The sequence below is a fragment of the Cydia amplana genome, chromosome 15 (assembly GCF_948474715.1).
Source record: "Cydia amplana chromosome 15, ilCydAmpl1.1, whole genome shotgun sequence".
Lineage (NCBI taxonomy): Eukaryota > Metazoa > Arthropoda > Insecta > Lepidoptera > Tortricidae > Cydia > Cydia amplana.
The window spans coordinates 13,773,691-13,786,909 of record NC_086083.1 but is presented as its reverse complement, the minus strand read 5'-3'; the positions used below and the strand labels follow the sequence as shown (position 1 = coordinate 13,786,909).

The 13,219-nt window shown below is 40.0% G+C and overlaps 2 protein-coding genes across 2 annotated transcripts in view; both read right to left on the bottom strand.

The window, feature by feature from the left end:
* The window catches only part of LOC134654625 (CAPA peptides), a 193,575-nt gene that overhangs the window by 117,410 nt on the left and 62,946 nt on the right, over window positions 1–13,219 (bottom strand). The gene's annotated exons all lie outside the window — the stretch shown is intronic.
* The window catches only part of LOC134654618 (pickpocket protein 28-like), a 34,079-nt gene continuing 21,041 nt past the window's right edge, over window positions 182–13,219 (bottom strand). The window contains exons 6-11 of the mRNA XM_063510084.1: window positions 5,000–5,225; window positions 4,095–4,362; window positions 3,030–3,095; window positions 1,540–1,720; window positions 967–1,058; window positions 182–365 (exon numbers count right to left, since the gene is read on the bottom strand). Of these exons, the coding sequence (XP_063366154.1) occupies window positions 235–365; window positions 967–1,058; window positions 1,540–1,720; window positions 3,030–3,095; window positions 4,095–4,362; window positions 5,000–5,225 (964 nt within the window). The 3' untranslated portion in view covers window positions 182–234. The remainder of the gene's footprint in view (window positions 366–966; window positions 1,059–1,539; window positions 1,721–3,029; window positions 3,096–4,094; window positions 4,363–4,999; window positions 5,226–13,219) is intronic.

Below are 13,219 nucleotides of genomic sequence, written 5' to 3'. Positions count from 1 at the left end.
AACAGACATCAAGGATTGTTGTGTAAAAAAAAAGTAACCCATGTCTTTCCACCCTTGGATTCAATTTAAAGTACATACATACATCACCTTGTAGGGTCCATGCTGTACCTAATCTAAGTTAACACCTGTAATACCATGGATTGCGATTAAATGATTATGATTATGATCATGTGAATAAGTGAAAAAGTTACAATGACATTTGTGTGGATGGCCATTAGAGCCTATTAAGCTAATTTAACTCCTGTGGCGATGGCAGATTTCGGTGACCACTGCGTGCAAAGGTCGCAGCAGCACGAAGTAGATTAGCTCCGCCACGCTGATGATGCTGAAGCCGAGGAACAAGCTTAGCAGGCCGCCGATGGCTCCTGGATAAACAGGTAAGTCATTTACCTAGCCATAAACTTTGGAAGTCACCATAGTATGTCTGGTTGTGCAAGGAAGAGTGGAGGGTGTTAGGGCTAGAGGAAGATCGCCAATGAGATGGATCGACCAAAGCAAGGCCAGTGTGTCGGCCACAGTAAGCGAATGCTCGCGGAGAGCAGTTCTACGGGATGAATGACGGCGTGTCTTGAGTCGTTCAAAAATTTACAGGTACCTAACGAAGAAGAAGAAAACTTTGGGAACCGTCATAATGGGAAAAGTATTTGGAAAGCGTAATGCTGAAGGACGCAAGGATGACTTGGCATGGTAATGAGAGTGGACAGGGATTAAGGCCGTTAAGTAAATATTAAGATTGGCATTTGTTAAGGAACATTTTAAGAAGCTACCTTCCGAAATTATGAAATCGCGATGTTCTTCTTTTGTTTCGTATTATTCATTAGGACTTATCTTGTCCCTCCTGAAACGTGTCGACAGAGTTGATGAGGTATTTTAATGGCACTTTAACTTCGGCGTTTCTCAAGGCATTGATGATAAGAAGATCGAGATGAACAACACATGATTAAGTAGATAATTTGTGCAACGTACCAACAAAATAGTAATCATCGTACTGCGCATGACGATGTTGCCCAAGAAAGCTGTCGTCGTAGAAATGAACATTGAGCCGAGTTATTTCCCCCCTGCCGGTAAAATAGAGATCACAACTTAGGTACTGAACAATGAACGTATTAGTTTTGTAAAAGACAAAAGGTCACTAAAGGTATGTCGCCACTTGTATGGGCACAGCAGTGGGTATCGTGGTCGTATTTTTATCACCTGTCATGCCATGCGTCATTTTAGCACTTACATATTTGTTAGAACGTGCCACGCATGGTGACAAATGATAAAGAGCCGACCATCTTAGCCTTACAGGTGAGGTTATCTTCATTTGCGTGAATCTGCTAGGTCACCCGGATGAGTCTTAAAGTTGGAAAACACTTCAGGCATGACGTGAAGTGGACTGGCCAAGTCAATAGTGCTGGACTGCCTTGTTGGCTTATACCTATCATTCTTCTTATACATGAGAGACATGTGCCCGATAGTAGAATGTACAAATATATGTACTTATATCTAACTTTCGATGGGCGATGAGAGAAAGAGAGATAGTTAAGTCCCACTCACGGTTTAGGATAGCCCCACTTGGGCGATTCAGCTGGGTCTGCCTTCAGATCCGAGTAAAACACTTGGCTGTTGTAGATGACGTCATTGCAAGCCGGGTGGCATGAGCTGGACTGACCCGTTGGTTTTCGTTGTTCTTCGCTGTCCGCGAAATAAGCGTATATCAGCAGCTCTTCCACTTTAGCTGCGAGAAAATTGAACAGATAATATACTTATAAATTATAAACAGGATAGGTTAGCCGCGTAAGCTAAAGACGCGGGTTCGATTCCCGCCTCGGCCACCAGTGGAATTGGTCACATTTTTTTTAGTGTATCATATCTGATCTATTTCAGTTTATAATTATATTAGTCGTGACTAGTGTGACTACTTAAAAAACAAATCAAAATAATTTGATTTGGTAGTAGGGTAGGTAGGTTCTTCCTGAAGTCGACCCCTGGTTTGTCTAAGAAATGTATGATAGTCTTAATTAAAAATTACAGTATGGGATTCATCTAAATAAGATTTTAAAGGGTGTGCATGTGACACCACTGGAATGACAGACATTTAATTATAGTCTACCTATACAGTGCCCTACGGTAGGGCACTACCAACAGGCTGGATGTAGGTGCGTTTGTTTGCCAACTACATGACATAGGTACAACAATTAGGCAAATAAAGTTTTTAATTTCATTAAAGATATGTAGATAGTTATTACTGTGTTCCCTATGTTTAAACTGCATCTACATTTTGCTCCGTCAATCTTTGTTTACTGTCTGACTTAGCTTAATTTATGTGAATCCTGTAGACATTAAAGTAGGTACTTAAACAGGTTCTTAGTTGAAATTCCAACGTTCAGTAAGTAGAAAATTAAATTAGTAGCAGTTACGTAACTATTCAGTGTTATAGAAACGAGATATTATGATAACTATTCATTGGGTGTTTTGAGTACCGAGTTGTAATGAATTGTTTGTTAATTGTGCACCAAATCGCTTACAAACTAGCTATAAACTACAGTAAAATTTACAAAACAAAATACATACATTTTTATTAAAACACATTTCATTATTTACTTCATTATTTATTATTAATGTAGGTAACTACCTATAGGTATACTGAGGGGGGTAGTAAGAGTTTGTTGCTGGTCCCATATTGGGATACCCTCCTCCAATTGAGGGGGGATTTAAATCTTCACGAGGCAGAGGTGTAAGGTTGGAGCCGGTGTAGCTTTATTTAAGCGCATTGTAATATGCCTACTTGAATAAACTATCTTTTATATTATCTTAAGAAGGGGTCGAAGGCTTGACTGCGTTAAACTGATTTGTATTTTAATTAAAATTATAATATGTGAGTACATATATGTATAAACTTTTAATCTCAAAACTCAGCTACTTTTTACTAAAGTATCATCGTGCAATTATTTACCAACGTCCTGAGAGAAATAATAAACCTGCTCTCTATTAAAATAATTTATAAACCATAGTTCTGATCTTAGTACAGGTAATTAATAATTTACCTCTAACATCGTTTATGCACAGGTAATCCGATTTTGTGGAGCAAATAGGCTCTAACGGGGACTTCTCTGAAACAATCATGTAAACAATAGGTGTAGGTTGATGTAAGTAGATAATCAATTAATAACTCGGTATGGATCTTGAATAATTTTACGGTTTAGACTCACTTGTTTTAAGTCACTCGCGCGACGCGCGTATGTCTTACAACAATCTCACAACGTATTTTTGGGCCATCCTGTATATTCTTTTTTCACGGACATGCACTGGTAACTTTAGGAGTTGGGGAGCCTTTTCATAAGTTTTACATAAATTAAACAAAACTGGAGGTTTGAGTCCTGAGGCAAAGACATTTATTTGTATACTACTTAATATTTTTCTCCTGAGTTATGGATGTTTTCTATGTGTCTAAGTAGGCATGTATATATCCATTTAAGTAGATATATATGTATATCGCTGCGAAGCGCTGGTGGCCTAGCGGTAAGAGCGTGCGACTTTCAATCCGGAGGTCGCGGGTTCGAACCCCGGCTCGTACCAATGAGTTTTTCGGAACTTATGTACGAAATATCATTTGATATTTACCAGTCGCTTTTCGGTGAAGGAAACCGGACTAATCCCAATACGGGCCTAGTTTACCCTCTGGGTTGGAAGGTCAGATGGCAGTCGCTTTCGTAAAAACTAGTGCCCACGCCGATTACTGGGATTAGTTGCCAAGCGGACCCCAGGCTCCCATGAGCCGTGGCAAAATGCCGGGACAACGCGAGGAAGATGATGATATGTATATCGCTGCGTAGAAGGTGTAGGTACATATATTTATTACTTAGATGAAGGAACATGTAGTACCTATGTGCTAATAAGCTTTGCTTAGTTTGAGGCTAGTTATACTGATCAGCGAGACTGATGCGCGAGCACGCAACTCATGCTAGACCACCAGATCACTGTAAGATTGGCCTACTATGGACTTTTGTAAGTTTTTCCTTGTTTATTAGGTATTTATTTATGTGGACTGTCTATCAAATTTCGTCATTTGAAAAACCCCGTGAAACAAGTTAATCCTAAACTTGACTTACTGGGCCAGTTGTAAAGAACACAATCGCACGATTTCCTGGCTTCCCCAATCAGTAGATCCAGTTTACAGTTACTGTCCGTATATGATTCGAAGTACTCCAGCTTTCGCTCATCCTGAAAGAAACACTGCCTCCGTTCCGGCAACAGGCCTTTGAGAGAAGAATCCGTCCGGTAGGTGATGGGGTACACCTCGATGGTTGTCATCCGGTCCATGGGTAGACGGATGATGGTGCTGGTGTACACGTGGTTGGTTGGCGAGCTGATGATTAACTGGATAGAAAAATGGACGCCAATATTTCATGTAATTTTAATCACACGATCTAGCTTTGTGGCAAAAAGACAAGAGTATATTTTAATTTGAAATTGCTGAGTAATCAAATAGGAAAATTGGCATCCCCGGACTCCTCGGTAATCCCGGACTTATCTATTATTGATTACTAATGGAAGGTTGGTCATTTCTGCCAGATGCCAGAAGGGTAGACTCGGAAACTTAGTGGTCGCCACAAGGTGAAGAGGTGGCGAGGCAAGCTCAGGCGGTAATGGTGGGCCGACCTAAATGCGACAGAGATTGATCTGTGTCTCTATAAAAACGAGTGGAAAGACAGGAGGAAGGCTTTTGCCTTAGTATAGTCTTCATTAAGTCTTCTTCTATACTAGAAGAAGACTTAATCATACTAGATAATATTTTGCCAATATCTTGCCACCTCTAAGCCTCGGGGGGTAGCTCTTATGAGGTCTTCTGTAGTGTACGTAGTTGGACACAGGGAACACTGCATCATATGATGCGTTGTGCATCACTTTGTCCCGAGTTGATTCGCCATTTCAGGAGGTTGTCTTTGGATCGGCCAACTCCCGATCTTAATCTATTTAGAGACTTCCAGGTTTTTATATAAGTGAAAATGCTTACGTTAAACCCAACACTAGCGCCATCACAAGCCACCTGGTGTTCACTATCGTTCAGGTACAGCTCCACCCCCAGCCCGTTAGTCTCTCCGGACGCCATCACCCTGAACGGCTCCATGGCAGGGTCGGGAGGAAACACCTTCGGGTAGCCCGCGTCCAGCCCCCAGTCCAGGGTCTTTTGGGAGACGGAGGGGGAGAAGGTGCGCTGCCAAGCAGTTGTGATGTTTGTCCTGAGGGAGGGAGATGAATAGATGATAATGAGTGTAATGACAAGAATATTTATTTATTTCGATGCGTTTTTTTTTATGTGAAAGCGAGGTTTCCAGTGGTGGTTCTTAGCTGTTTGAAGAGTGTCAGTTCTTTTACAAAATTATGTAGGTAAGGCATTTTTGGCATAAAATTGTTTTTATTGGCATATAGCCCCTCGGTTTTATTTTTAATTTAAAGATGACTTACGTTAAACCGGGCCGTGTCCGGGCCGGAGCTTCCGGAGCTTCGTTTTCTATGGAAAGCATCTCGTGATCACCTGTCATATGCCATAGAAAAGTTGGTGCCGGAAGCTCCGGCCCGGATACGACCCGGTCGACCCGGTCTTTGATTTACTACGGCCTGGGCTATCTCATGAAGCGTGATAGGTAGACAGTTGAAATTTTCACAGATGAAGTATTTCTGTTGCCGCTATAACAACAAATGCTAAAAAGTACGGAACCCTCGCTGGGCGAGTCCGATTCGCACTTGTCCGGTTTTTTATCCTGCCTTTACACCCCCTCTTAACCCAAAATTGCGTCCTACTGCATCCATACCCACGTAAGTAATAGAATTAAAACGTTGCTAAAAGCTCCTACGCTAAAACTATAGTTAGGCGTATAGCCTATCCTGTTTGCGTCTATTTTAGTTCAGAACTAAGCAAGCTAACTATCAATAGTTTTAGGAATTCCTCTAACCACTTCATATTTAGTGACTCTACATAATCTACACAAAAAGGCACAATTGCGAACTCTAGCATGACAAATGTATGTGCCGGAATAACCAAAGTAGAGAATTTTCCATACTATATACTCGTACATAAAAACTTTAAGATATATACAGTGTATTACTAAAAGAAATTAAAAACTAGCTTAAATCTAAAATAGGCCCTTGAGGCATTGTACCAAGGATGCTGGCGACATTTCCTCGCTGTATCGCAATGCTGATACGTTGTGCGAGGTAGCCGCCAGCTCTCGTACATTAGTTCGAAAGTCTGTTTTAACCTTTTGAACGCCAAACGGCGCATCCTTTTGTGACTGGTCGTATGCCTATTACATACCTAGTATTAACCTAATTTGTTCATTACAAAACACACAAACTAGAAAGAAATACCTTGAATACTAAAATCCCTTTCAGTCGCGTATTTCATGCATGATTCCAATGAATAATGTCACAATTACAACTTGAAGTGCACGTTTCGTATTTCACCACTTGTGGTTTCATTAAATATATAACCCACTATAAATTTTTTGCTATTTAGATTAATAACTTGCGTAAAATAACCATTACAAGTTGAAACTAACCCAAATATGTGAACTTTTGGCATTAGAATGACAGTGACATTGACAGCGTGACGTTCGGTCGTATTGAAGTCTGAACTCCTAGTACAGAGTTAATACAAACAGTCCAAAACGCCTAAGATTTTAAACTTCCCGCTATGTTTTGAGTATGTTTGCTACTAATAAACGTAAAATACTTCCACACAGGAGTGTTTTTCGGAAAGAAACTAAAAGTATCTCAAAGTAAAATAATACTTGCAGGTTCGTGCGTGTAGAGGGGCCATAAAGCGTTCCCTTTTATTATAATTTAGTCTACTCAAACTGACTACCCGACTATTGCCTGTGAATGTGTGCGTAGACGTCATTGAGAATATCTCCGTCTTTCTCTAAGACGCAAGCGTGAAAGGGATAGATCTTGGTAGCATCGAACTTTACGACTTTTGACCTCTTCCTCGGTTATGGTAGCCTGGTACTTTTGGTAAACATTTGTCTTGATAAATCACTGGTCGTCGGTTGCATATCGCTAATAGGTACGGGGCAAATGACCTCTTCCTCAGTCATGGTATCCTGGTACTTTCTGATTAATGTTTGTCTCGTTGTGTCGCCATTATGTCGCCGTTATGTCGCCGTTATGTCGCCAGTATGTCGCCGTTATGTCGCCGGTATGTCGCCATTGTGTCGCCATTATGTCGCCAGTATGTCGCCGTTGTGTCGCCATTATGTCGCCAGTCGCCAGTATGTCGCCAGTATGTCGCCATTATGTCGCCATTGTGTCGCCGTTATGTCGCCAGTATGTCGCCATTATGTCGCCAGTATGTCGCCATTATGTCGCCATTGTGTCGCCGTTATGTCGCCATTGTGTCGCCATTATGTCGCCAGTATGTCGCCATTATGTCGCCATTATGTCGCCAGTATGTCGCCATTATGTCGCCATTATGTCGCCGTTATGTCGCCAGTATGTCGCCATTATGTCGCCATTGTGTCGCCGTTATGTCGCCATTGTGTCGCCAGTATGTCGCCATTATGTCGTCAGTATGTCGCCGTTATGTCGCCGTTATGTCGCCAGTATGTCGCCATTATGTCGCCATTATGTCGCCAGTATGTCGCCAGTCGCCATTATGTCGCCAGTGTGTCGCCAGTCGCCATTATGTCGCCAGTATGTCGCCATTGTGTCGCCAGTATGTCGCCATTATGTCGCCAGTATGTCGCCGTTATGTCGCCAGTATGACGCCATTATGTCGCCAGTATGTCGCCAGTAAAAGAGTATAAAAGGCAGGAGCGGACCGCCGGTATTCATTCATTCTTCAACCATCGGCTAGCAGTGACTCTGGTTCTCGGGCGTTTAAGTATTCGGTGAGCAAAGTTCCTCTACTACTGTTACTATGTTTGGTTTTGCCGGGAATTATCCTGGTGAATTTAAACGTGGAAATGGTGTCTGTGTTTGGTTTTACGGGGACAATATCGTCGTAAAGCTGATCTTAGACTTTTGTGGAGATTCTTTGTTACCGTGTACGGGATTTAAATATAGTGAAGTTTCCTACGCAGTGTTTTTCTAAGTGCCGCCACGTTATGCAGGGACAATATCGTTGCATAGCAGGGACTTGGAAAGCGTGTCTGTGTTTAGTTTTACGGGGACAATATCGTCGTAAAACTGAACTTGGGCTATTGCGGGGATTCTTTGCTACTGTGTGTTGTTATAGTGAAGTTTTCTACATTGTGTTTTCTAAGTGCCGTCACGTTATGCAGGGACAATATCGTTGCATAACAGGGGCTTGGAAAGAGTGTCTGTGTTTGGTTTTGTGGGGACAATATCGTCATAAAACTGAACTTAGATAGCGGTGTTTAAGGGAATTTCACTTCTGTGATTAGTTAGTTTGATTTTGTGAGTAGTTTGGTTAGTAAAATTGAACCTAGTTATTTTAGTGTTTTACTATGGGGTCTTTTGCTATATAGTTTAAAACCAGATCATTGTTTGGACTGACTGTTTGTCCGACTGGGCAGCTCACCCCTTGCGGTGTTAAATGTGAGCTGTCTAGGAGTCTTTTTGCTCCAAGATGAGGGTTATCTTGGCACCTTCTCTTTACCAACATAGAAGGTGAAAAACGTCTCCCTCCTTAGCTCTCCAATGTCCAGCTGTTAGATGAATAATGGGGATGTCACGTGCGCATCATCCGGAGTAATCTGGGCCCATTTGAAATCTACAGTATTTGGAGGCTTCGTATATTAAATATATTTATTTAAACCACTTATATACATAATAGGGCCCTGTCTTACCCATGTTGCCACCCTGCCTTTGTGCAACCCGCCATGGGGGGAGACAAGTCCACGAGCTGTTAGGTTGCATTCTCGGAATCGCTCGCCGAACTCTTACAGCTTCTTAGTAGGGATACACTTGCGTATATTCCAAAGTACCAGGTCGATGGTAAGTACGAACTGTGCTTTGGTTATACTAGAGTAGGGACAAGGGTAGGTTTAGGGTAAAATCACACACTAATTATTCGGAATTTAGGGTTCGTTCTAGTCTTGGTCTATAAAACTGATGTATTTCTCTTTTTGAGGGACTTCAACTACGGTCTTACTATACTAAAATTGTGCGTTAATAGGTAAAGGGTTTCAATTGTTTAAATCTTCCAATATTTTAATCTATTTGGGGAAAATAATTAATGTAAAATTTTATTTCTATTTTTATTTATGAAGTTCTGGTTTTCTGATGTAAAGACGAGGTACTGAGTATTACAATCATGTTTCTAAGGTATTTACACAATAAAATCATAAATATCAAGTTGGGATTAGTAGGGAACACAGTCTATTCGGAGATAGAAAATCGATGACTAGCTGTTTTAGGGAACCTTTGGCAGGCAAGAGTAATCCAAAGGAAGATTTGAGTGAAATAATGCTCATCTTGATATTTCAGTCTCATAAAATTTAGTATATAGTTTAACAAATAAACTTAGTACTTCGTTTATACTTCTAAAAGACTAGAAATACAGTTTATATTTTAGTTCTGGGGAATGGAAATGGGATTCGCATCCCTAGTTTTTGAAATAAAAAAGAATAGTAATTTTGATGACTGATGGATACTTTGACACTTCTTTCCATAGCCATCTAGGTACGCATAGGTTCCGAAGTGTTGGTCATAGCCCGTCTGGCTAAAGAGGTAGGGTAGGAGTTCCAATTGACCTTGCTGATTGGACTAGGAGCCCCCAATCCTGCATCGAGCGTATGGGTAGCATATTTCGAATAGAAGCTGGTAGATAATAATATTAAATGCTAGGGTGTAAATGGGCTTACCCCAGGAGTGCTACTCATATGTTATCCCGGAGGCTTAATAGATTGTAGCAGGCTTTTACCAACCCCATTTTTAAACTCATTTTAACAAATATATTTCTTTTATATTCATATTATCATATATGCTGCATTTACCTAAATAAAATCACTTCAAGTAAAATATAACTCCATTTACATTACAATAATAAATTCTGGTAACTTTTGGTACTATTTCTGTATTTTAATAAATTATTCTAGTAAGTTATTCGTTAACATCATAACAAAACGCGCTTTCAATATTGTAATATATTTTTCCTAAAGTCCAGGTAATTGTAAGTAAAATCAGAGTCCAAAATTTAGCTGATACTCATTAAAGAACTTAGGGTACCGCGGTTCACTTCGAGGGGTCCTAACGCTAGACTAGACGATCACGACTAAATCACATGGCCAAATTTCAGGGGTAAATCTAAATGGGGTGTTTATATTATGGTTAGTTAAGTAAGTGGGTAAGTGGGTAGTGGGAGGTGACATTTTGGTTCCGTGACCAAAGGATCTAAAATGCACCTTTTAGGTTCATTTTGGATACCGAGGTTTCTAAAAATAAATAATAGAAAGTAGCCTTTATGGCTACATTTTGGTAAGCCGGTGACGCAGGATATAGTTTACCTGGTTTACTATGGTTTTTTAGGATATATGTATGTAAAAGTAGCCTTTACGGCACATTTTGCTGACCGTGTTATGGAGTGGGTACACTTAATTTTGGACTCCGCTTTTATTGTGGTATAAATAAAAGTCATGAAGCATTATCTTTATTATTCAATAGTCACTACGCATTGAAAAATAAAATAAATAAATCCTTAAGAGTTACTGTTTAATAAAAATAAAAAAGTTTTATTATTTTCATTCATCATTCTTGCTGTTGGTAGGGATTCCTTTTTATATTCATGAGTTAGGATGATTACCATCAGAAAAAATCAATTTTAAGTCCATCTTCTTGCGTCATTGATATCTGAAAAATAAAGTAACAAAATTAAAGCCATGTAGTATAACTTTAGCACTTACAACGGTTACTTTAAGCGAATACAATCAGACATTTCCCCTTGCGTCATAGATTCGTTAAGGAACTAGTTTATCTTCAGTACCATTAATGATAATGAAATAAATAAATAAATATATCGGTCAGGACAATCTTTCACATATCAACCTGGCCTCGGGCTAGGCAGTGCTTGTACTCCCGGTAATAGGCGGCGCAGTGCATACCTGTATGGATAAGTACATACTTAGATAAATAGATAATATTCATGACTTGGAAGCGCATATTCATGTGGTAGACGCGCAGGAGCATGCCGTTGCCAGGCAGTATTCACAGACCGGGTCGCTATCGACTGGGCTAGGAAGCAGTTGCCAATATTCTAGACAGATTTATCTAAGATAACCTAGGCTAAGATAAGATATCTAGTTGTATAAGAAGATAGGCTTTATTTGAATATTATGGGGGCGTGGAATTGCTCATTTACACGCAGAAATACTAAGGAGCAGCGGGCGTATTCCACGTTCTTATTCTCCCATCTTAAAAGCCGACAACGCACTTGCAAGCCCTCTGGTTTTGCGGGGCGACGGTAATCATTTGTTTTCAGGCATTTCGCCTGTTTATTTGCCTTTTATATCCCATCTTAAAAGCCGACAACGCACTTGCAAGCCCTCGGGTTTAGCGCGGCGACGGTAATCGCTTGCCTTCAGGCGGTTCGCCTGTTCTTTTGCCTTCTATATCATAAAACAATATTAGCTACGCGCATGCGTTAATATAAAAGTTAGATTTGTTAGATGGCGTGTTTACAGATAAAATATCACTCTAGGAGTATAAGCTACAAAATGAGTAATAGAACTTCATATGTACATAATTCGACGGCTTAACATAGCCTTGACATTCATAGAATAGTATCAAGTAACAGACAATTATGTTAGACCCACGCGTAGAAAGATTAATATTGTGTCTTAAGTGTCAATCACAAGTCGTCATCAAGTTCGCCTTTGTATATAAATGCATGTAAATTTTATGTGAGCCCGTTTTTGTGTAATGAAATAATTTACTACTATTACTACTACTACTACAATCACGTCTGTTAGGACTATGTTTGGGTTGATTAGTAAACATCACACATTTGCTATGGTAGAATAAACAAGTATTTATGTATGTACTGTTAGGATATTTAGTTTAAGAAAACAGTAATAGTATCATTATTCATCTCAGCCGAAAGACTTCCAATACTGGACTAAGGCCTTCCCCAAGGATCTCCACGACCATTCATTCACTGCCCTCAACTCAACCAACAATTATTACTAGAGGATTAGTAGAACATACATTGTATTTGAACATTTACCTACATACTCTACGGTACGGGACCCTAAAAATGTCACAATGTCTGTCAAGAATAAGAATAGCATTGAAATATGTATAACTACTGTTTCATTGTTTTACCGTTATCTACAAGGGCTCCTGCGAGCTGTCTTGTGTACCTCAGTCATTTGATAATGACTAACTACTCAATCAATTTCACGAAAATCGATTAGGATTTGTAACGAGTTAAGCACCTGGGCGAACAGTGTGCATACATAAGCATTTTTGTAGTACAAAGTGGTACCATGTTATCATAGCTTGGCTTAGGATTACAGTATACTGTTCTGCTGACGGCACTTTGCTATCATGTTCTGATTACTATCAAATAATAGTGTACAGTAGGTTAAGTTAGCATTCTTAGTACCTAACATGAAGGAAAATCATGGTGTTTCATTTTTCGGTAGTGTTCTGTGTAGACAGCAGGCACAGCCATGGTTGCAGCAAAAGTCTAGAGACAAAGCCGTCGAACAGGCGTCTTGAAGTATCAGTAGCGACAGGGCCCTTGTTAGTCTGAAATAACATAGACAAGTATTAGGAATTTCAGTTAAAATAAAGTAGAATAAGTAGCTGTTTTCTTTTCCTTAGAGTCAGTTTTAGCTGGGCAATATGTCAACATTATTCTTAAGTCATCCAGTTGCGGGGGCGCATTATTATTTTTAATACATGTGCAGTATAGTGAAATACGAGGGTACTTCAATAAAATCAGTCTGGATTTGTAATAACAATGTATATCAATGCATCCATGCAAACTGGCGTGCTCTTGTGTTGGAGGCCAAGGCTCACTTTAGGTCATTAGGTCTTCGTACCGGCCAAGTAAGTAAGTAATCAAGTAATACACCCATGGAAATGTTAGGCTTCACCGAGTAAACTAGGCATTAGTTACTTAAGTTTTCCAAAATCCAAAAAGTTTGAGAATCATTGCTCATACAGGGCACATTTCCATAAAGTTAGGCCACCAATAAGCTAGTTTTAAGTTTACTAAGTCAACAGAATTAGAATAATGAAAAGCAGAATACAGCTTTCATATCCCCGC